Source organism: Electrona antarctica, assembly GCF_951216825.1.
Source record: "Electrona antarctica genome assembly, chromosome: 4".
NCBI classification, from domain to species: Eukaryota; Metazoa; Chordata; class Actinopteri; order Myctophiformes; family Myctophidae; genus Electrona; species Electrona antarctica.
Window position 1 is genome coordinate 37790081 of NC_136809.1, and position 25000 is coordinate 37815080.

The window sequence follows — 25000 nt, forward strand, 5'->3', positions numbered from 1 at the left end:
TTCCTGACAGCATTGAACAGACAAGGATTTATTTGTGTTACTAAAGGCATATTCTTCTCCTTTTGGGATGACATTGAGTGTGCTTGTGCTCTTTAGAATAGTCATCAAGTGTTACTTGCAAGAGAGTCCTTGGATTCACACATGAGAAGTCATCTTCTGCATCTATTTATGTGTACAACAAATCTGAACCCAGGTCAAAGGGGCAAGGGGGGGGGGGGGGGGGGGGGGGGGGGGAAACTAGAGTGGCAGGAAACAAAATACCCCAAATAACTGGGGAAGCTTTCTTTGATTACAGTCATTTAGCAGACGCTTTTATCCAAAGCGACTTACAATAAGTGTATTCAACATAGGTAGGGAACAAAAACTACTAATCACCAGAAGTCTTTAGTGCATTTTCTGCAAAAACAAGCAACCAAGAGTATACCTAGCGCTAAGGTAAAAGTGCAATATATCAGCTACCTATTTCCTTAAACAGATGAGACAAAATAGCTAAATCAAATGAGCATGAGCTAAAACAATTAAGTGTATCGACTAAACAAGATGACAGCAAGAAGATTGAGCTGTTTCAAATCCCTGTGATGATGTGTCAAAGCACAGACAACAAGCACACTCATTTGTCGCCAAAGGACAATATGCCATTATCAACAAAAGGAAGTTCATACATACTATGTCTCCACGCTCTCATAAACAAGCTGACACTCAAATATGTGTACAGGCCAGGAATGCACTAACAGATGGTAGCAAGTCCCTCATCATTAAGGGTAATGACACTGACGTCCTTGATAGCAACATCTGTACTGCCATCCTTACGGGACCATTGTATTGGTCTTGAGAACATGGACTGCCTTGGGCCATGGAGCCATTGTACCATTGATTCCTGTCCATGGGGTAGTTTCTGCAATAGGGATCTAAAAGAAAACGCTTGCACACTGTGTGCTCCAGTTGCAGAATATTTTATTGCTCTTCCTCAGAAGTGGCGAGAGCCCAAAATGTCACAGCACTCAGGTGCAATAAAATATTCTGCTACTGGAGCTCACAGTGTGCTAGCGTTTTCATGTTTTCGCTGAGCACCTGACCAGCTTTGGGTGTGGATATGCATTTCCTTCCACCCTTTATAGTGTCTGCAATTGGGCCTATAGCTGCCTTGAGAAAGTCAGTTAAATATCGTCACATGCAGGCAGAAATCTTGTTTCTCCATATTTCAAGTTTTCATGTTTTTTTCTTTTTTGTAAATTAAGTATGAAAATGAAAGTGGTTGTCTGTTGTTGGTTTTGAACCAATGAAAAGTATTAACACGAGCTTGTGACTAACTTATAACTTGGATCTGTTAGAACACAGGTTATTTTTTTCCATTTCCTGAAAAGAAACAGTTTTGGACAGCGACAATAGGGTTCAATCATCCTTCAGTGGAGGTGACATCGAGGCTGCCTTCTGTGATAAAGAAAAGAAGAGTGCATGAGCTTTGTCAAACTCAGGCAGCATCCAACATCAGTTAGTGATTTGAACTTGTAACTGCAGCAGATATTTGTTGTCCTCACTAAGTGTGGATGAAGCCAGATTGGATCTCTTTTCCCCACAAGCAGAGACCGAACAACTACCTTCCACCAACACAGATAACACGAACAAGCATGCTGCTCATTGGGGTCATCTGGAGCCAGGCTTTTATCTCCCATGCCAGACAACAGCGGTTCTGTTGACTGGGGGTGTGGATGCAGAAAGGAGACATATGGCAGATATGACAGGTCAACATTAACCTCAATTGCAGCCAGCTGTCAGATACTGACCAAGTGTTTCTGTAAGAAAGAGATGCTTTAAGTTTAGGTCTCCTGTTTACAGCACTCACTGTATGCAGTTTAAAATCACAGACAGTAGTTCTGTGTGTTTTATTATAGGCTGTTAATTAGAATAATCTGATTTGCCTGATGAAGACCTAAAGGTCGAAAGGTTGCACCATTAATAAAAGTAAGTTCGTTGGAGGTATATAACAGTGTGTGGATGTTTTTTATCCTCTCCATAGTATCAGACAAACAGACAGCAGGCAGGCAAGCAGGCAGGCAGGCAGGCAGGCAGGCAGGCAGGCAGGCAGGCAGGCAGGCAGACAGACAGAACGACAGACAGACAGACAGACAGACAGACAGACAGACAGACAGACAGTGAAAGGTCTTCTCAAACGATTTGTGGTTTGTCAGAAATTGCAAGTTCCCTGTTTCCATACACGTAACGCTGTCATACAACAAAGTACAAAATAGGCCATTAATTCATTTATGAAACAACAAAGATGAAATATGGAGATTCAAGGTTTCTTCCTGACAGCAACGCTACGTACACCCCCACTAAACAACACACTAGGTCTAGACCAGGGGTTCTCGTTTTTGGCTGGGAACCCCCGAAAATGCTTTGGCCATGTCTCACGTCCCCCGCCCCGGCCCACCGCACCTCCCTCCCCACCACCAATACAAATTGACCGCTACAATAACCTTAAAATACATCATAAATAAATACTGAAACCAAATATAATCGTTAAGGAAAGTGTATGCATGCATATTTTTTTAAATTAATTTGGGGACCCCCCAAAATAATTTTGGGACGCCCCCGAGGGGTCGCAACCCCCAGGTTGAGAACCCCTGGACTAGACGATAATATGATTGAATGGGTTTCACATTTTAACCAGCAAGCCTGAGCATGATTGCACAGCGGATGATATCAATGGATGTAATTTTTGGTCTTGGTTGTTCAAATTGCTCCGTGATCGACCCAACAGCCCTCAGGGCCCCACCCCTGCTGTAATGTATACTACCTGTAAACACTTGCACCTGCACATGTTTTTAGTCTAAATTCCAACATGTTTCTCATTTCTAGAAACCATAACCGTGACTTTAATAATCCTCTTAATGCTTTTATTTGACTTACTTCACTTTTTGCACATGTTGTCCTGTTTATGTTCCGTTGTTCAGCTTTATGTAAAGCACTTGGTAAAGCACTTTGTTTCGATAAATGCTCTATAAATAATTTTATTATTATAACTATTACTGCATATGCATGTGCATACATGATCACAGGGGCAAACACAAGCACATGTATTGTATATGCCTGCTCAGTTACTCACATGCATGGCATGTCCATGCTTGGATGGTCATAAAGTCTCACACGTGCCTTGCAAGTGCATGCAAGGCAAGGCAATACATATTATATTTCATATTTTATTACCTAACTTACATAACTTCCTCACCCACACTACTTTACTGATCTTGAACTAACACTAAATCATGAGACTATACCTGACATCTAAATGTCTCAATGGAAAAGGGAGACATAACTTTTCATTTATTCAAATATGTCCTGGATTGTGGCTTCAAAGCACATTGTTTCTCTATTAATATCTGTACATACAAATTACCAGATTCACAAGCGCATTGATTGATTGATTGAACACTTTATTAATAAGATCTGTACATACAAATTACCAGATTCACAAGCGCATTGATTGATTGATTGAACACTTTATTAACACTCATGACGCCAAAACGCTTCGGAACCCGTCAGATGACGGGTTAAGATTTATATCAATTCCAAGCAGCCAAAGCTCAACTAACCTTTCGTGCTGCCCAGCTGACAGCTGCCCAGCTGACAGCGCCTACGTTCTTCCCATCACGAGGATCAATGCGCGCGCCTCCCATAAGGATCCACTCACTGTCGTGTCTTTGCTGCTATTTTCTCAGAAAAATACTGTTAAAAAAGTTATAAAAGTTGTTGTTTTAGTCCAATCCGACGTTCAGATATAAATAGTGATTTCTGATCGCATCACACCATATTACCGCTTTAGGTGAAACCTAAGACATGTCGGCTGCTGCTCGTACAACCTTTTGATCCTCCTCTCGCTGTATTGGGCTGTGTGCCCCGGAAGTAGTTGGCGCGAATTCACAGATATTGCCTGGCTGCTTGCGGTAATTTCACATGAACACCAGGGTGCGCTGAAAGTGTTAAAAGGATCCCTGGCTAATATGACAAATATGCCTTAAAACATTATACTTGCCGGCCTGGGCCATGGCTCAGTGGTCCAGGCACCTTGGCTGGTAATCCAATCTGGCAGTGTGCCGCGGGTTCGACTCCCGATCCCGACGGCCTTTACTGCATGTCTCCCCCCCCATCTCTCTCCCCATTTCCTGTCAGCCTACTGTCTGTCCCTCCATAACAAATATAAAATAAAGGCGAAAGCCACAAAAATAAAATACAATACAAAATGATACTTGCCCTCTATAACTCAAATTTAAAAATGAAAACACCTTCATCATTTTATTTCTTTCATAAATAGAGAATATTTCACTCAATAGAAACGGCTCCCATCGCAAGTTGATGATGTCATATGTCCATGTGTGGGCCAGGCCTATGGAATTTATGGAATGCTTGTGCTAATAAAAAGTATTTCAAATATTGCATTGATGCTCATATCCCTAGGAAGTATTAAGGTGTTTTTATTAACATATGCATTCCATACATTCCATAGGGCTAGACCACACAATCATGGACATATGACATCATCAACTTGCGACAGGAGCAGTTCCTATTGAGTGAAAGATTCTTTATTTCTGAAAGAAATAAAATATTTAAGGTGTTTTTATTTTTTTATTTTAGTTGTAGGAGGGCAACTTTAATGTTGTAAGGCATATTTGTCTTATTAGCCAATAATAGCCAGGGATCCTTTTAACAGTTTGCAAAAAGTACAGAGGTGTACAGTTATACAATAAATTAAAGGATAATTCAGTTCAATTCATAGTTCAATTAATCAAGACATAAAGATATAACGTACTTACAGTATATACTTTTATATTCTAATTCTTAAGAATAAGAAAGCATCAATACTAGGAGCAGTAAAAGTACATTTCTTTTGCCAAGCTAGAAGACTTGTCTATGTCCAGTTGCAAACAGACAGGTGCTCTTTCAATGGCGGTTTTGAAGGAGGGAAGGGAGTCACAATTTTTGATGGTTGTTGGGAGCGGGCATTCAACATTTTGGTGGCATAATGGTAGAATGAATTCATCCCCATGTTTGTGCCCAATCTGGGGGACACAAGAGACACGGTGAATGATAGTGATCACTGATAATCTTGACATGAATGTGTTTGTGTCGTCTATCTCTATACGAACACAATTGGCCCGGGTTTCAGGTAATGGAAGCCGGGCGGGGATCCAGCCTGTAGGATCCCCGCCCATAGGATCCCGCTGTCAGCGGGTACGGACAGCTAGGTGTGTTGGGCGGGAGGAGTAGAATGAAGGCTCTACGTCCTCCTGGTAGGGGCTCCTCACTGGCAGGTTTGTCAGTAGGATACAACAGCAGTGACAACACAGAAATGTGTGTGGAGAGGAATCAATTGACATGACAACTAAATTGGGGAGAAAAAGGTGTAAAAGATAATTGGCTACTCTTAACAAAATAAAAAAATTACAAAAATGAATGTGTTTGTGTGTGGCAGGTGGCACAGGGTGGCATACAGCGTGCAGGGCCAGTCTGTTAGCCTGTACCTGGACTGTATCAAGGTGGACACCCTGGATCTGCTCAGAGGTCACCACCCAGAGGTCAGCATCGCTGGGGTCACCGTTTTCGGAACACGCCTGCTGGATGAGGACGTCTTTGAGGTACAGTAGGCTTTGATCTCTGTGTGTGTGTGTGTGTGTGTGTGTGTGTGACGTGTGTGTGTGTGTGTGTGTGTGTGTGTGTGTGTGTGTGTGTGCGTGTGCTTGTGCGTGTTTGTGTGTTTGTGTGTGTGCGTGTGTGCGTGTGTGTGCGCGCGCATGCATGCGTGCGTGCGTGCGTGTGTGCGCGCGTGCGTGCGCGCGCATGCGTGCGTGCGTGCGTGCGTGCGTGCGTGCGTGCATGCGTGCGTGCGTGCGTGCGTGCGTGCGTGCGTGTGTGTGTGTATGTATGTATGTATGTATGTATGTATATCGTCTCTGTCGGGTGGAAACCTCATATGTCCAAAACCAAAACTGTTACTTGTCAGGATTCAAATTCAAAAGCAGCAAAGTAGCAGATGTACTGCGTTTCAAGCTTGTAGATCTGATACTTTTGATGCTTTTGTGTGACACTAGTATGATGGAGTATGGTGTTAATTTATGAAAAAAACAAAATATGGACATAAAAGGTTTCTGCCCAACAGCAAGATATAGTTCTTTATGCTTCAAAACCATGAAGTGTAAGAAGTTCAAAACAGCATAAGAGGCAAGGGTTGCATTAATTGGTGGTGAAAGGCTGCACGCCCCCTTGTTAGTATGAATTCCAACATGTTTCTAATTTTAAACCATAAACAACAGGCAATGCATTTAAATTTAAACCAACTGGGATTTGGACAGAGGAAGGCCAGAATAAAAGGCAAAAAAAAGAGAGACTGAGAGGACATGCTTGTTGAACAGTGTGTTCTAAGGTTAGCGTCTGTGCCTGTTGCTGCTTGTTGCATTTACCTGTCAAAGTGAAAAATACCTGAGGGCTTTCTCCCGACCCTGCCCTCCGGTGGCCATGTGGATGTATTGCACTCTCCTCCATTAAGCCAGGTTGACTGGCTGCATGTTTAGTGTGGCTTCCTTTTTTGGGGGGTCTCAGTGGCCCCCAGGGGTCCGCAGCAAACAATGCATTTGTAAGCTACTATCTGCTAGCTATTTTTGTTATTTTGGAAAAACTGTATCAGATCTTTTTTTTCCTTCTTACAAATTATATATTCCTAAATGGGCCTGGTCTACAAGATTCGCTACACCACCAAGATACCCATGTACATGTCTAAATACTTCCTTAATGTCAACAAAGTCCACTCTCACAACATGAGGGAGTTCAACAAACCACGTCCAACCCAGATTCGGCTCAAACAAGGGATTCAAGTCATTTTGCTCCTATATGCCACTACAATGTGGAACGCCCTACCAACAGCCATTAAGAAATGTGAATCCCTTGACTCCTTCAAAACCGTTCTCAAAGAGCACCTACGGACGGTTGCAATTCGAAACTGGCCCCCGTAAAATAAAATAAAAACAATAAAACAGTTTCCCCCATGCTGTAGGCCTACATGTTTTTCCCTTTTTTACTTTATTTCTGTTATGATTTCCTGTTTTTACATAGTATTATTTATTTTTGTACGTCTTTAAATGTTCTAATGAATTTAAAATGGAGGACCCTGATGTAAACAAGTATAGTGCTTTTCGGTGTCGTTCTCAAAGTAGCTGTCACAGTTTGTACTGTATCTATCTCTACACTAGAACTACAGTTTGTACTGTATCTATCTCTACACTAGAACTACAGTTTGTACTGTATCTATCTCTACACTAGAACTACAGTTTGTACTGTATCTATCTCTATACTAGAACTACAGTTTGTACTGTATCTATCTCTACACTAGAACTACAGTTTGTACTGTATCTATCTCTATACTAGAACTACAGTTTGTACTGTATCTATCTCTACACTAGAACTACAGTTTGTACTGTATCTATCTCTATACTAGAACTACAGTTTGTACTGTATCTATCTCTATACTAGAACTACAGTTTGTACTGTATCTATCTCTACACTAGAACTACAGTTTGTACTGTATCTATCTCTACACTAGAACTACAGTTTGTACTGTATCTACAGTATCTCTACACTAGAACTACAGTTTGTACTGTATCTATCTCTACACTAGAACTACAGTTTGTACTGTATCTATCTCTACACTAGAACTACAGTTTGTACTGTATCTATCTCTACACTAGAACTACAGTTTGTACTGTATCTATCTCTACACTAGAACTACAGTTTGTACTGTATCTATCTCTATACTAGAACTACAGTTTGTACTGTATCTATCTCTACACTAGAACTACAGTTTGTACTGTATCTATCTCTACACTAGAACTACAGTTTGTACTGTATCTATCTCTACACTAGAACTACAGTTTGTACTGTATCTATCTCTACACTAGAACTACAGTTTGTACTGTATCTATCTCTATACTAGAACTACAGTTTGTACTGTATCTATCTCTACAATAGAACTACAGTTTGTACTGTATCTATCTCTACACTAGAACTACAGTTTGTACTGTATCTATCTCTACACTAGAACTACAGTTTGTACTGTATCTACAGTATCTCTACACTAGAACTACAGTTTGTACTGTATCTATCTCTACACTAGAACTACAGTTTGTACTGTATCTATCTCTACACTAGAACTACAGTTTGTACTGTATCTATCTCTACACTAGAACTACAGTTTGTACTGTATCTATCTCTACAATAGAACTACAGTTTGTACTGTATCTATCTCTACACTAGAACTACAGTTTGTACTGTATCTATCTCTACACTAGAACTACAGTTTGTACTGTATCTACAGTATCTCTACACTAGAACTACAGTTTGTACTGTATCTATCTCTACACTAGAACTACAGTTTGTACTGTATCTATCTACACTAGAACTACAGTTTGTACTGTATCTACAGTATCTCTACACTAGAACTACAGTTTGTACTGTATCTATCTCTATACTAGAACTACAGGAACGATGAACAAGCGCTGAACACTGAACAGAACAAGAGCCTAGGAACATGACGACGGTATGACAGCTCCTCTCTTGGGCTCATGAGAAGTTAAGCAGAACATCTTGTTTAGCCCAAGACTGGGTTGCCCAACACAGTGTTTTGCGTCAAGATACTTGGAAAGAAGAAAAACAAAAACTACCTCCTCACGTTTCTGGATCTATAAAAGCTGTTCTTATAGGAGTTCTTTCTCTGTTGGGTCATCTCTTCTTCTCCTCTGCAAGGTGGGGTCATCATGGCGATAGACTTGACCTCTGACCCCAGTGGTCAGTGCGCAGTGCGGTTCACATGTGGTCCGGTCTGTTAAAATGAGTCAGCCACGGCCTGCATTTCCTCGACTCTGTGTGTGTGTGTGTGCGTGTGTGTGTGTGTGTGTGTGTGTGTGTGTGTGTGTGTGTGTGTGTGTTTGTGTGTGCTTATAATATTTTACTATACAAATTTGAGAAATAGACAATTGTGAGGACCATTTTCCTGGTCCTCACAACAGAAATCGTTGTTTTATGTGTAAAACAGATTTTTAGAGACAGGTTGTGGTACATCCATATCTATGTCTGTGTGTGTAAACACAGAGCGACTGAATCAAACTGAATCCAATCAAATCTCAGGTTTGTGGTACATCCATATCTACAGTATGTCTGTGTGTGTAAACACAGAGTGACTGCGTACGTCTGTGCAGCTGATTCGCCGGCGCCAGTCGTTCCTAAAACTCTGGAGACGATTAACTAGAGAGCAACAATAAAACCTCCCCGTAAAGTCACTTTGATCTGCGTTTAACACGCACGCACGCACGCACACACACACACACACACACACACACACACACACACACACACACACACACACACACACACACACACACACACACACACACACACACACACTCGCATGTGCACGCACGCACACACATACGCACACACACTAAAAGACATTGGCAACAGGCACATAATATGACATCTGCTCTCTAATAAATGACAAGTGTAGACACTTCCGCTGAATCAGAAACTTGCACAGCATGCACAGTCATGCACTCTTTCTTCTCTTAATTGTTATTCTGCATTGGTATTTGTGTCTGTGTCTGTCATACATATGCAAGTGTGTATATTGTATTGATGTGTGTGTGTGTGTGTATGCGTGTGTGTGTGTGTGTGTGTGTGTGTGTGTGTGTGTGTGTGTGTGTGTGTGTGTGTGTGTGTGTGTGTGTGTGTGTGTGTGTGTGTGTGTGTGTGTGTGAGAGAGAGCAGACCATCTCACAGCTAAGCTGTATATTTTTGTAATCTTTGGTAGCCTATAGGGCACATGTGCACAAGTTGGTTGTGAGGGGCTTTCAAATGGCAGGCCTCTCCAAACAGGAGAGCCAAACAGTTAGCAAGGTACTGCTCAGTAGCTATTATAGGAGGCGTTGTGTCATTTATCATTTATCCATGATTGATGTCTACTGTGTCTGACATGTACAGTATTGTATGTAACAATCTTCTGCCATCTAGGCACTTTGTAACTGGCTGTTTTCCTATTGTCTGACTGCTTCTGTTTATGTGGACATAAATAAATATTTCAAATGTACGTGTGTATGTGCGTGTGTCCGTGCGTGTGTGTCTGTGTGTGTCTGTGTGTGTGTCTGTGTCCGTGTCCGTGTGTCCGTGTGTGTGTGTGTGTGTGTGTGTGTGTGTGTGTGTGTGTGTGTGTGTGTGTGTGTGTGTGTGTGTGTGTGTGTGTGTGTGTGTGTGTGTGCACGCATGTGTGTCTGTGTGCAGGGAGTTATCCAACAACTGCTAATAGCTGATGACCCCAAAGCAGCAGAGACTTACTGTCAGGACTACATCCCAGACTGCAACTCTCCCTATCCGTACGACGCCATCTTGAAAGAGCCAGAGGAGGTGAGTTACAGTACATCCAAACTGTCTGTCTGCCTGTTTGTCTGTCTGTCTGTCTGTCTCTCTCTCTCTCTCTCTCTCTCTCTCTCTCTCTCTCTCTCTCTCTCTCTCTCTCTCTCTCTCTCTCTCTCTCTCTCGTGTATTGCACTGTAGTAGACAGTGCCAATAATATTCCATGTCCAACAAAGGTCGTAAAACCACACATTGCATTTGATGTATCCTCTGTCATGTGCTTCCAGCCAGTGTAGGCTGTTTCTGATAAAAAAGAGATTATTGATGATTTCACTTGTTTTATTCTAACTTCATACTGCATAAATTAGTAGTAATACATACTGGTAGCTGGTAGGGGTTTAAGCATTAGGTTACAGCAAGGTTACCCAATAGAATGTGTTGTGTAGATCTGCCATTTCCACTATTGAATACTGTATAAATATATATATTTTCCTTTTGGATTATGAAAATCCTATCCTATCATGACTAGAATACAATGCCAAAATATGGAAGTATTTGTATGTATTCATGGTTAGGGTCTTGTGCAGGGATGAGCCAATGAGATTGCATGACCTCATATTCAGAACTTGAACGTAATGTATTACAACGTAATCTGTTTCTGATGTAAAACTTTGTCAAGCGTTTAACAAAGCGGCAGAGCTGCCGAAAATACAGTATATCGAAACCTGATATTTAGATTATCGACATAATCTTGTTCATGTAGGTTAATCGAATAATTGATAAGCAGTTATATCACAATAACAAATCGACAAGAAAAAATGTGAATAGATTATTTTTTAGATTGAACTAAATCGTTTAGACTCATTAACCACTTATTGTCGCATCATGACATGTTGTCTTGTAGATCTGCTGTTTTCATGATATCGATTGATTTGATGATGGTGATATTGACTAGAAGCCATATGGCCCAGCCCTGGTTTGGCAGATGTTGTCTACATCTGGTGTGCTTCCATTCCATTCCACTAGGTGGCGAGACCTAAGAAACGAGTGGTGGAGGAGTTTGACTACAGTGATCTGTATGATGATCTGTCCACGGTCACTGTGGGTCCCAACATCACAGAGTATGAGGTCTGTCTGTCTGTCTGTCTGTCTGTCTGTCTGTCTGTCTGTCTGTCTGTCTGTCTGTCTGTCTGTCTGTCTGTCTGTCTGTCTGTCTGTCTGTCTGTCTGCATTAGTGCACTATTAGTGGCTTTACTCTTTCTTTATTGCTCATCTCTCTTACTGTGATTTTATAGAGCACATTGTGAAATATTTTACTGTAAAACTGCATTAGTGCACTACTTGCTACTAGTGGCTGCATTCATTCAGCCTGCCTGCCTGCCTTTCTCTTTTGGGGGGGCTGGGTACCCCAAAATTACAGTGAAATTAAAACAAAATACCCCCATTTTTTTTCACACCACACAGCCCAGGGGGGCCCTGAAATTTTGTCTAGCCCGAGGGCCCTTGGGAGGGTAAATCCGACTGTGGGGCGACTGTGGCTCAAGAGGTAGAGCAGGTCGTCCAATGATCCATGGGTTGGCGGTTCGAATCCCAGCTCCTCCTGGCTACATGTCGAAGTGTCCTTGGGCAAGACACTGAACCCCAAATTGCTCCCGATGGTGGTTGGTACCTTGCATGGCTTCCGCCGCAATCGGTGTATGAATGTGTGTGTGAATGTAATGCACAATCTATGTAAAGCGCCTTGGATAAAGGCGCTATATAAATGCACCATTTACCATTTATGCATATATGATTCATGATAACTACTTTTTTTATGTATGATGTATTGCCATACTTTTTGTTCTAGCTTATTATTCTTTATTTACCCAGGGAAGTAGCTGAGCACAGGTGCTCATTTTCAGCAACGCCCTGCACATAGAAAAACACAGACAGACACACACACATTAAAACCTGGGAGCTGACCAGTACAACCACAGTCTTATACTGTTGGCCACTAAGCAGCTCCAGGAGGAGCAGTTGGGGGTTCAGTGCCTTGCTCAAGGGCACTTCAGCAGTGTTGGGTGAGTGATGACAATCACTTCCCCACCCAGATTTTTCTGGGTGGGGAATCGAACCGGCAACCTTTCGGCAACAAGGGCGCTCCTCTAACCCTTAGGCCACCGCTGCCCCAATGTAATGTGCTTAATGTAAATTGCTCTGGATTAAGAGCGTCTGCTAAATGCCTAAATTGTAAATTATATTGCGCACGCACGCACAGAGATTATTCTTTATCTATATCTATTAAATAGATATAGTAAGATACATTTTATCTTACTCTCTCTCTCTCTCTCTCTTTCTCTCTCTCACTGTGTTTCTGTGTGTCTCTGTCTCTTCTCTACAGATCATAGAGTATGAAGACTATGACAACACATCGGATGACTACCATGTGTCCTATGAGTATGAGGAGGTGTATGAGGATCGCTACGGCCCTGCTGAGAGAGAGGGAGAGGACACCTGGGACGGACAGGTACCAGTGCTGGAACAACATAATGGGGTTTCCAGAGACGATATATGATAATCTGTTTCAACTCTGAACTACTGTTCATTTATTTTAACGTCATGATTTTTCTCTTTATTTCATCATGCTGTCTCATCCATCCATCCATCCATCCATCCATCCATCCATCCATCCATCCATCCATCCATCCAACCATCCATCCATCCCTCCATCAGAATCAGCCTGAAAAAGGAGAAAAGGGAGAGCCAGGCCTTTTGGGATTTGTGAGTATCACGCACGCACGCACGCACGCACGCACGCACGCACGCACGCACGCACACGTACACACACACACACACACACACACACACACACACACACACACACACACACACACACACACACACACACACACACACACACACACACACACACACACACTAACAGTGTTGTATTTCTACAGGGCACTCTGATACAAGGACCATACGGTCTATCAGGACCTGAGGTAAGTGAGTCTTTCATTTCATTAAACATTACTTGTCTTATATGTCTTCTTCATCAGGGAGGCCTAGCTGCTTAGAATAGGCCTAAGTGTCTCTATGTATATATTTACTTATTTGTCTTCCATTTTCGTAGTTTAGTTTTTTCTCCAATTTTTGTCATTATTGCAAATAGAGGCTATGCGCGTGACATCATCATCATTCTCAGACGTTGTGTGTGTGTGTGTGTGTGTGTGTGTGTGTGTGTGTGTGTGTGTGTGTGTGTGTGTGTGTGTGTGTGTGTGTGTGTGTGTGTGTGTGTGTGTGTGTGTGTGTCCAGGGAGAGCCAGGACCTCAAGGACCAACAGGGCTGGTGGGACCTCGAGGAGAGCTTGGAGAACTGGTGAGACCAATCCTCATTTTACTGTGACGTAGTCTGTTTAATGTTTAATGTTTGTGTAGGACAAAAATAGACACTAAGCCGATTTGACACTATGACGACGTAAAATTCTCCATTCATTGTCAATGGGAATTTGTGTAGGACGGAAATCTACACTAATAGCTGAATATATGAATATATGATAAAAATATAGTTCAATGACTGTGAACTATGGTAGTTCTCAAAGTGGGCTCCAAGGGCGCTCCTCTAACCCTTAGGCCACCGCTGCCCAAAAGGTATCCAAAGTATTGATACTGTAGTTAGGAACCAAATGGATCTTTACAGGTCTGTAACTCTGAGAGTGTACAGTACAAATGCACCCTTACGGGTCCATTTGGTTCCATTTGTACGCTTTCAGAGTTATGGGGGTCCATGGCCTTAATGAATACCAAACTGTGAGTGGTTTAAATGAAGACATCTGAGCGTCACTGAACTAGAATTAGCCAGGACTATGCAATAATATGATAAGACATTTATTTACTTTACAGTACATTTCAGTGAAAACGGTCTTACGACATCGCGGCCCCATATGAAACGCATTATAGACATTGTTGACATGACAATAAAACAACAAATGAAATGCATGAAAATGTGAACGAGCAGTGATGTCTTTCATTGTTCTACTGGGCCTCGACCAGGTTCTAAATTTAGACTCCAAATCGACAGAAGGCAAAGCAGTTTTAAGCACATTTCAACAACAAGGCAATTCAATGTGCTTTACACAAAACATCAAGCAAAGGAAAAACTATTATAAAATAAAAATCACACCCATGTGAAGTGAGGGGCGCTCTTATCATCGTACTGCCCAGAGCCCGGGCAGAGGACTTTAGTGGCGGTTCTGGAGAACTGTGGGTGTGACTGACTCGACACCATGCACTGCACTTATATTGTGATGTCAGAAGTGATGTCAGCGGTATCCCCTTTTATGGCCATATATAGAGTTCTTTGTCAGGCATGCCCAAATATGGAGGCTATGCAGATGTCAGAATGATATCAGCAGTCGGTGGGACGAATCCGTATTTAGGCGTGCCCAAATATGGAGTCTGGCCCGGGCAGAGGCCTTTTGTGGCGGTTCTGGACAACCGTGGATCTGACCCACTCGACACCGGGCACTGCACGCCCTGTGGGGGTGTGGAACGTGTGTGTCGAATTAAAGTAGGTGGGGCGAACGGTTCTCGAGTTACGTGGATTACAGACATACAGACGTACACACAGAGACTTGGTGCATTTATAGTTAGATGTATTATGTATTATTTATGTATTATTGATTAATTGAGTACGATGGGCCACGATGGAAACAAGCCCCTGGGTTTTTTTTTGTTATCCTTTAGCATAACTTTTTGACTGTACTTCCTGTCCTGTTAATAACCATGTTAACACCCTGAGCGCACAGGACAGAGTTCTCTGCCCTATCAATTAGTAACGCCCAGCGCTCAAGACGGAGATTGATCAAAAGGACGGAGATTATTGATATCAAAACCGATCGCATCGCTCCACAGGCTGGGAGCGTCTGTTGCTGTTGCAACATTCGATGTTGCGCAACAGTCGAAAATGTTCCCCCCCTGTTTAGCCGACGAGATGGAAAATCTTAAAACGTGAATAACTCTTGATCTAAATCATTCAGTCCAATTCTAAGAAAAGATTATGTGTTAGACGGCCCACCGCGGTCCCGTCGCTAGTCGCGATAGAATTAATCATACCTCCCGTTGTTGTCGATCGCCTCAAGAGTGTTTTGGCTACATCTAGCTGCTTCAGCCACATCTGGGATAACATTAGCCTGATTATCAGACTGTAGCTTATGCAGTCCACTCTGGATCCAGGCTAGGATAACATCCAGTCCGTCGCTAAATGTGCTCCGCTGCTATAAATCGCTGGGCGCTATGATTTAATGGATTAAATAACCCTGGGCGTTCAGGGTGTTGTTAATCAATCAATCAATCAATAAAAACAAACTTAGTTTTTGCCTCTGGGGCAACAATAACATTAGGGCAGTGGTGCTTTGTGGTGTCTTGAGAGATGAACTTGCCCCAGATGATAGTAGACAGTGTAGAAAACCATACAACCAGGACTGAACACGTTTCCATTTCTAATGTCTTCCTCCTCTGTTCTCAGGGCCCTCAAGGGAGACCAGGTATCAATGGGGCTGATGGGATACCAGGACCTCCAGGAAACATTATGCTCATTCCGGTAACAATGCTCGCTCTTTCTGTCTTTCTTTCTTTCTTTCTTTCTTTCTTTCTTTCTTTCTTTCTTTCTTTCTTTCTTTCTTTCTTTCTTTCTTTCTTTCTCAATACTTTGCCTGGAGCTTTACTTTGTCTCAGGTATATTGCTAACAGATGCTGTCAGTCAGGTTGGTGTGGCAGCCATTAGCCTATTATTTCTTAAAGGGCCCCTGCCGTTGCCTCAGGGGTCATTTCAGGGCAGGCTGCTAGCTGCTGCTGTTCTCTGAATGAAGATAGTGTTGAAATGGCCCCTTTAAGGAAGCAGGAAGCGTCAATCAAGACAATTTTCACACTATTGAGGGCTGGGGACCCTCGATAGTGTGAAACTGTTAACTATTAAACCCATCCTTCTGCAGATGGGAATTAGTCCCAGATGAAACAAACCCCTTCCGGCACTCTGGAAAAGCTTGAAAATATCAACGTGAAACAAGAAGTTTCAACAAAGTTTACGTTGGCTAGTGGAGATCACGCAGGCACCCACGCATTCATGCAGGCAGGCAGGCACGCACGCACGCACGCGCGCACGCACGCACGCACGCACGCACGCACGCACGCACGCACGCACGCACGCACGCACGCACGCACACACACACACACACACACACACACACACACACACACACACACACACACACACACACACACACACACACACACAAAGAATGTATGTCAACACAATAGGATTCAGGTGAAGTTGCCCTTGCAGAAGCACAAACAAAGATGCCACATGTCTGTTCAATTTTGTTGGATAAAAAAAGTTTGTTAGCTTCACAGTCCTGATCTTACCAACAAACACACACCTGGTGTAACCAATAAATACACACCTGATAACCAACAACAATACACACTAACCAGAAAATACACACCCACACAGATCCAAGGACATCACTATTACAAGATTAGTTACTGCCTTTTTATACACTGTTGTTCACTCACATTCATTAAAGCTGAATTTGAATGTCTTCCATATACAGTATGTGTGCCCAATTTACCCTCAATGCCTTCTTATGTTTTCACAGGAATTCTGGGGAACACATATAATAATTATGTTATTATCTGAGCAGTCACTGAAGCAATCACTTGTCCATTATGACACTTCCATGTCCAAATCTGACTGCAGTGGCTATGCTCTGTTCTGGCCAGTAGGCGGAGTAGTGAGACACTCAGTACTGTAGTACTTGAATGTACCAGACTCCTGTTCTTCATTTAATGCTTACCTGCGTGCGTGCGTGCGTGCGTGCGTGCGTGCGTGCGTGTGCACGCGGTTAAAGCTTTATATTGTGTTAGTAATCATTGCTATAGAGTGTTTGTTCAGTAACAGGAGTCTCCCTGTCTCTCCAGCTCTTTGATAAACACAAAATACATTTTCAGATGGGCTGCCAATGTATTTATCATGAGAGATTATCCATTTATCAGCGTACATTTCATAGTGTTCCATTTCCAATTTTGTCTGATCCAATTCCAATTTGTGACATCACTTCCAATTTCAGTTCATCCTGTATTCTGTTTTTTTCAAATTAAAAATTCAGTTCTTGTTTAATGTTTTCTCAAACCACTGGAAAAGAGGCTCTCGGTGTGTTTTCTGATATTTGTGTGTGTGTGTGTGTGTGTGTGTGTGTGTGTGTGTGTGTGTGTGTGTGTGTGCGCGCGCACGTGCATGTGCATGCATGTAGTTCCAGTCAGGTGGAGACCCCCAGACAGGTCAAATTGTGTCAGCTCAGGAAGCTCAGGCCCAAGCCATCCTGCAACAGACCAAGGTAACGCACGCGCACACACACACACACACACACACACACACACACACACACACACACACACACACACACACACACACACACACACACACACACACACACACACACACACACACACACACACGCACAGAGAGAGGGACAGAAGGAATGAATGTTGTGTTTTCTTATCCTGTGAATCCAGCTGGCTATGAAAGGACCTCCAGGACCCTTGGGCCTTCGAGGAAGACCTGGACCCCTGGTGAGTTTACACAAAACAGACAGACAGAGACATTGTAATAAATAATACAAATATGAATACATGTGTCCTATTTTAGTAGTTTTGGGGGTGTTGGTACTCAGTGTTTTTGCAATAATACATTTGCAACTATAGATGTGGAACAGTTGGTGTTTAGTGCCTTGCTCAAGGAAATGTAGACACTGGTGTTTTCATATGCGTATGATCGTATTTAGTCTAGGACACAGGAGACACCTGACACTCGCTTGCTTTTAGTCTAGGACACAGGACGCGCATCATACACTCGCTTGCTTTTAGTCTAGGACTAGTCTAGTCTATTAACAACTGAACCCATTCATAACACAACTCTCACATACCGGTGTGTGCATCAAACAGGCTACAGTAACTTCATTATTCACTCTACATGACAGACCTTACGGTTCCCAGACGGCCGCTCGACCTGTCACTGTCGTCCCATAGTGTCATTGACCAGCGTTCTGAATTTAATTTAATACATTTTGTTGTTTTCTCAGGGTAATCCAGGGCCTGGAGGACTGAAGGGAACCAGTGGAGAGCTGGGACATGCTGTAAGTTGACTGATCGTCACGGTAACACGCCTATCACCACTGTGTCACTCTAGCAGAAGAAAGTAATCAGACTATAGGTCTTGGTTGCATATAAAAGGAATGAAAAGATCTGAGTCCAGGGCTGTACAAGTGTACAGGGTAGTAGTAAGGCAGTAAGTCCACACATATGATTGATTGATTGATTGATTTATTTATTTATTGATTGATTGATTGATTGATTGAATACTTTATTAGACAGAAATGTAAACAGCGCAGAGTACAGTCAAACACATACCCGGTAGTCTAAAATAAAAGGATAGCACAGGAAAAAAATCCAATCCTATTCACTTTATTTATAAACCACATTTAAAACAACAGTATTGAACCAAAGTGCTGTACAGTACCAAAAAAAGAATGGAAAAAAATAAACTAAAATACCAAGAGAAAAACAACCATAGCCTACTTAATAAACAGGGCAACATAAAGACAAAAACATATATAAAAAGTACTTGCGTTCTTGTCATCAGTAGCATGAGTCAAAGTCAAGACGTCCTTTAAAGACTTGTATAGGCAACCACATCTCCTCAGTGGTGATTCTGGTTATAAAACCTTAGAACAAAGGGAGGACGCGTTGCATGGATAAGGTGGCTCTCTAGACTAGACTGATACTCTTTGGTGGAACAGGTAGGAAGAGATCAAAATAATGATCATTTCAGTTGCCTTGCTCAATAATAAATGGAAATTATTTTTTCACTTGAAGACGGAGTGCCTTGGATTTGTTCCCCCTTGTTGGTCTTCAGTCAAGGTTAATTAAATAAGGTTAGGAAGCGAAGACCGTACGGTGGACGGTGGACGCAATGGGCTATATGCAATTATGCAGCCAACACTTCTGTGTTCATCTTCCTTGGTCTCAATTGCGCATGTTTCTTTCCTTCCAGGGAGCAACATGGAGTCCACCATACGGTCTTCGCTTCCTAATCTTATTTAATTAACCTTGTCTTCAGTATAATCCACTGAGTGAGGAGACACAAAGCAGCACCTCTTGGACTTCTGTGTTCATGTAAACAAAAAACTATTACCAGACATTACTGGTTCTAGGAAAGTTTCAGGTTATGGAAGCAGTAGCGTCTGCTGTATTTCCCCCCAGGTAGTGCTACAGCAAACATTAAGCCAGCCATGACATGTAGGCTACTATGTTACCATGCTAGTTTATTTCATAGGCAGACATAACTAATGGCAAAAGGAAACTTATAGTCTGGTGATACAATACTGCTGTATTATTATGATCCATATCCATTCAGTGCAATAACAACAATAGTGAGAACATTTTTGTTCTCACTATTCATTAACTGTATAATATTGACCTTGTTGGTTTGCTAAAAATATATCGAATATATTTAAAATTATTATTTATTCAAGGAAGATCTACAGTAGGTAGATCCACTGTAGGTCTATTGACGGACTGCGCCTGTATGGAAGATTCTTGGCTACCCGTCGTAGTCAAATAGAGCCATCACTGCTCTGATCTCCATCTGTCCTGCAGCCGTTCTCTCCCCGCCTCCAATGCATTCTGTTCCTCACTGCTGCCACTCTCTTCTCTGCTTCCCCCCTCCCCCTCCATACCTCCAGGGTCCGCGGGGACTGCCAGGGACACCAGGACAAAATGGACGCCCAGGGAAATGGGTGAGACTGATTATAACCAATTCAATGATTTAACCAATTAAATTATGTCACAGAACAGACTATTGTTTCTAACGTGCCATTTCTGTGTGTGTGTGTGTGTGTGTGTGTGTGTGTGTGTGTGTGCGTGTGCGTGTGCGTGTGCGTGTGTGTGTGTGTGTGTGTGTGTGTCTGTTCCAGGGTATAGCTGGTACTGATGGTACCCGTGGAGCAACAGGAGAGACAGGTGGAAAGGTGAGAAACAAACACAACGAAACAAACTATTGTTGTTTTCTTCTTCTACACATCTGTTTGATCTGGAAACTACTCTCTCTCCCCCTCTCTCTCTCTCTCTCTCTCTCTCTCTCTCTCTCTCTCTCTCTCTCGCTCTCTCTCTCTCTCTCTCTCAGGGAGACAGGGGGTTCGATGGACTGCCAGGTCTCCCTGGTCACAAAGGACACAAAGTGAGTTGATTGGTTGCTGATCATTTGAGCAATGTTACTTGACGTAACCAATATCTCACAAACCATGCTTGTGTGTGTGTGTGTGTGTGTGTGTGTGTGTGTGTGTGTGTGTGCGCGTGTGCGTTGCGTGTGTGTGTGTGTGTGTGTGTGTGTGTGTGTGTGTGTGTGTGTGTGTGTGTGTGTGTGTGTGTGTGTGTGTGTGTGTGTGTGTGTGTGTGCGTTGCGTGTGTGTGTGTGTGTGTGTGTGTGTGTGCGTGCGTACGTGTGTTCTTCAGGCTGATCGTGGGAAGCCAGGTCCACATGGTCCAACCGGAGAGCCTGGCGAGAAGGTGAGAGGTGTCAAAAACACTTCAACGTTGGACACTTTTGGTGTTTGGTTGTTTCTGTTGGTTAACCACTTACACCCTATACTTAGTCGACGGGAGTTCCCCAGGGCTCAATACTATGGTCCCTACTGTCACTCTACACTAAATATATTTGCTGAAAATAGCAGATATACAAGCTTACAACATGGCATGAAGGCACTGCGTTGTGAGCCTGTACATCGATTATTTTCCAAATGTTCGCTCACAGAAAAGGGACGCCAAGTTTCAGTTGGTGTGTGTAATAAACCTCTGTTGTGTGACTGCTGGTTTGTGTGTTTGTTTCAGGGATCAGAAGGCCCAAATGGACCAAGAGGACAGCCTGGTGATTCTGTGAGTCACACACACGGACGCACAAATGCACGCACAAATGCACACACAAATGCACACACAAATGCACGCACAAATGCACACACAAATGCACGCACAAATGCACACACAAATGCACGCACAAATGCACACACAAATGCACGCACAAATGCACACACAAATGCACACACTCACACTCGCATTATATGGTTGTATGGTACAAAACACTGAAGTCCTTCAACCAGAAACCTAACCGCAAGCACAGGAGCAGCGCATGTTCGACCGTTGTTTGCACATGTCGGTCCGTTGGTGTCCCCCCCCACACACACACACACATACACTATAGTTTATTTACGTGTTATACACCTTATAGTCTATACCTCCATGGGGTTCACAAGGTGCAAACTCCCCTGTTCTTTGAGTATTACTCATATTGAGTGAGTAATAAAAGAACGCTAGTTGCATGGTGCATATTCCATAACAACAACAGCATCAGTTTTACAAAGCATGAACATATTTTGCTGTTACAGATCCTGCATGCATAGATGTTAACACATTCACTGGTATTAATTCATTCATTCTTCCCAAACCGCTAGGGATTATTTAAACACGAACCGGATGTAAAAATAAAACGCTGTGTGTTGTGACGGACAGTCATCCTTTCTTTCACCTGGAAAATACAATTTGTAACCACAATCGTCGGTTCTTTAGTTATGGGCCTTTGAGAAAAGCTTGTTTTGACCAAAAACACGATCTGGGAAAATTTCCGGTTCATTTCCGGTGTTGCTTGGCAACGTAGAACCATTCATACATTGACAAAGATTTATCATAAACCACTGAAAAGACCACATGATGGAGATCTCCATCATCCGCATTGAAGCGTTGGATTAGAGTTGACGGAGATCTCCGTCAATGACAGGGGGAATGTGTTAAGTGCACAGCAGCTGTTTTAAAGCCATGTCTTAACCTGGAATTAGAGCGCCAAACGTAACCTTGCAATCTCTGTTGATTTGCACAAGCTAGATGAGTCAACCTCTTCTGGTTCATTTGGTTTAAACAAAGATGTATTTACTGTTGACTTGACATGGCAGCTCAGATCAGAGAGGCACTGAAGAACCTTGAACAGGTTGTGGATCTGCTTTCAGAGTTGAATCTCATTCAGTGCTGAAAACGTTTCAGATCAGATCACTGTAGTTTGTATATCCGGTCTAGAGCGCATACAGAAGCACTCTCTGTGTCTGCATGTGTATTTGTGGAAATTTCTAGATATAGTAGGCATACTCTAAACTGGATGAGCGCTTTAAACATTACATTAAATAGACGTGAGGTTACAGTAGCATCAGCTAGATTAATCACAGTGGCTTCTCTCTGTGCAGAGGCTCTTGGTCAAATCTGTATGACACAGCAGCTCTGTTTTGACTCAATTCAGAACTGATATATCTTGTATCTCTAGTGTGATCTCCTGAGTAAATGTGTTTTATTTTAATTTGTTTATTATACAAAAATACTACTCAGCCACCTGCCGCTAGGGGGTGCTGCAGCCCCACCATTCTCATAGTTTCCTTGTTACCGCACGCACACACACACACACACACACACACACACACACACACACGCACACACACACACACAAACCATGATTCGTACTATTTTCCAGGCATGTGTTATTTGACTAACACCCCCTGCTGTGTGTGTTTCAGGGTTCCAGAGGTCTGAATGGTCCCAGAGGCTCTCCCGGCCCCACAGGCCAAGCTGTGAGTATGACACTTATACGCATACAGTTATCAATTCAGCTATGTATCCAGTGAGACGTACAAGTCGTTGCTGTCGGGGGAGAAACCTCCATATTCTAATTAACGCCCTACTTAATCATACTACAGCGTCACACAAACGCATCAAGGGTAGCAGATCTATAAGCTCGAAACGCAGCGCGAGCTTACAGATCTGGTACTTTTGATGATGTGGATGTGAATCCTGAAAAGTAACAGTTTTGGAACATATGAGGTTTCCACCCGACAGAGAAGAAGTGTAGAATCAGAGTAAGCATGAACCCTAATAGTCAACAAACCACACACACACGCGCACGCACGCACGCACGCACGCACGCACGCACGCACGCACGCACGCACGCACGCACGCACGCACGCACGCACGCACGCACGCACGCACGCACGCACACACACACACACACACACACACACACACACACACACACACACACACACGCAAGAATATCTAACTCAATCAGTGCCATGTCAGTCTGCCCTGTAATGTAAAATAATTCCCCTGTGCAAAGTGAATCTAGATACAACATGCGCAAATAATGTATAGTTTCACATTATACATGCAAATTCCATATGTATGCCTGTCATAAATTTGACAGAGATGTGAACACGATATGCGTGTTAAAATATGTCAGCTCTACGGAATATATAAAATATGCACAGCGTAGGATGCTGTTAATATGAACAAAGGTGTGTGGGGCCCGCTACCTGACAGTAATGCTAATTTACCATACATCATATTATGCTAATGTTACATCTGTAAACATGAGATTAACGCCATTCTTATCAGATGGAAGGAAATTATTTTCTGCCTGCAAGGTACAGTATACAGTTCTGTTGCCAGCCAAAGGTGTTTCCTTTTTTTCTCTTTTTATCTGTGTTTGCGTATCGTTTGTCTTGAAGCGAGTTAGCACATGTTATGTAGTATTTGTGAACAGGCCCACCTGAATCGCTTTTTTTTACTTGCTGTGGTGCTTGTTAAAAATGACACATTATACGTCAAGCAGCAAGGTGGGATTGTTCACACGCTTCTTTTTCCTGTCATTTCCGAACGTGAGATTAATTTCGAAAACGTATGATCTTTGAAGTCTGTGTGTAGGATATATTTTTTGAGGTTTGGGTTGTGTACGTTACCTTGCAGTTCTTGAGCTTAGCCCAGATACCCTGGGTAAATATAGTAATCATTTCATTTCATTTCATTGCATGCCGTGACGTGAAGTCAAAATATTGGTGACATTTCTTCAGTAAAAATAATTGTTCAAGAAATATTTTCCTCATTATTTGACTTTCATAGCACAGTTAAATAGGTGGCAGAAATCACACTTTTGGCACACAGAACAAAGTGAACAAACAAATTGAACACATTTTTGCCAATGTATAAAATTACAAAACCGAATAGATTTTTTTTTTTTTTAAATAAACATTTACAGAGCAACTTTTGAAGATATCACCACCCAAACCTCTCGCAAAGTTTTAATTGTGCTTTAAGACGGAGGAACAGAGAGTTCCCCAGGACTAGTATATTACAGGCCCCCTTCTTTTTCTCCTCCCAAAAAATAGAGCTCTTTGATCAGCTATGCTTATATGTAGATCTGTCATTTTTGTCAAATATTCACCTCAGAATAGGGAATTGATGTCACTAGACCTGTACGTGCCCGTTAGCCACCGGCCTACTTTGGGAACCTAATAATATCCGTTGTCATAGCACCCGTTTTAGCTATCTGTCTGTGTCCCTTTTGTGCCCATAAATATGGAGATCTCTGTAGTATGCAATACCCATTGTCATAGCACCCATTTTAACTGTCTGTCTGTGTCCCACATGAAGAACTGTGTATGTGCCTTTGTGCCTGTGTCTGAAGAGTGCAAACTGACTGTGAAAAGTG

The 25000-nt window shown here is 42.6% G+C and overlaps 1 protein-coding gene across 1 annotated transcript in view; it reads left to right on the forward strand.

The window, feature by feature from the left end:
* The window catches only part of LOC306921307 (uncharacterized protein), a gene marked incomplete at both ends in the record, with an annotated part of 65446 nt that overhangs the window by 10917 nt on the left and 29529 nt on the right, over window positions 1–25000 (forward strand). The window contains 8 exons of the mRNA XM_079498417.1: window positions 5471–5633; window positions 10318–10440; window positions 17941–17997; window positions 18507–18560; window positions 20083–20222; window positions 20938–20991; window positions 21313–21349; window positions 23034–23087. Coding sequence (XP_079354543.1) covers window positions 5471–5633; window positions 10318–10440; window positions 17941–17997; window positions 18507–18560; window positions 20083–20222; window positions 20938–20991; window positions 21313–21349; window positions 23034–23087 — 682 coding nt within the window. The remainder of the gene's footprint in view (window positions 1–5470; window positions 5634–10317; window positions 10441–17940; window positions 17998–18506; window positions 18561–20082; window positions 20223–20937; window positions 20992–21312; window positions 21350–23033; window positions 23088–25000) is intronic.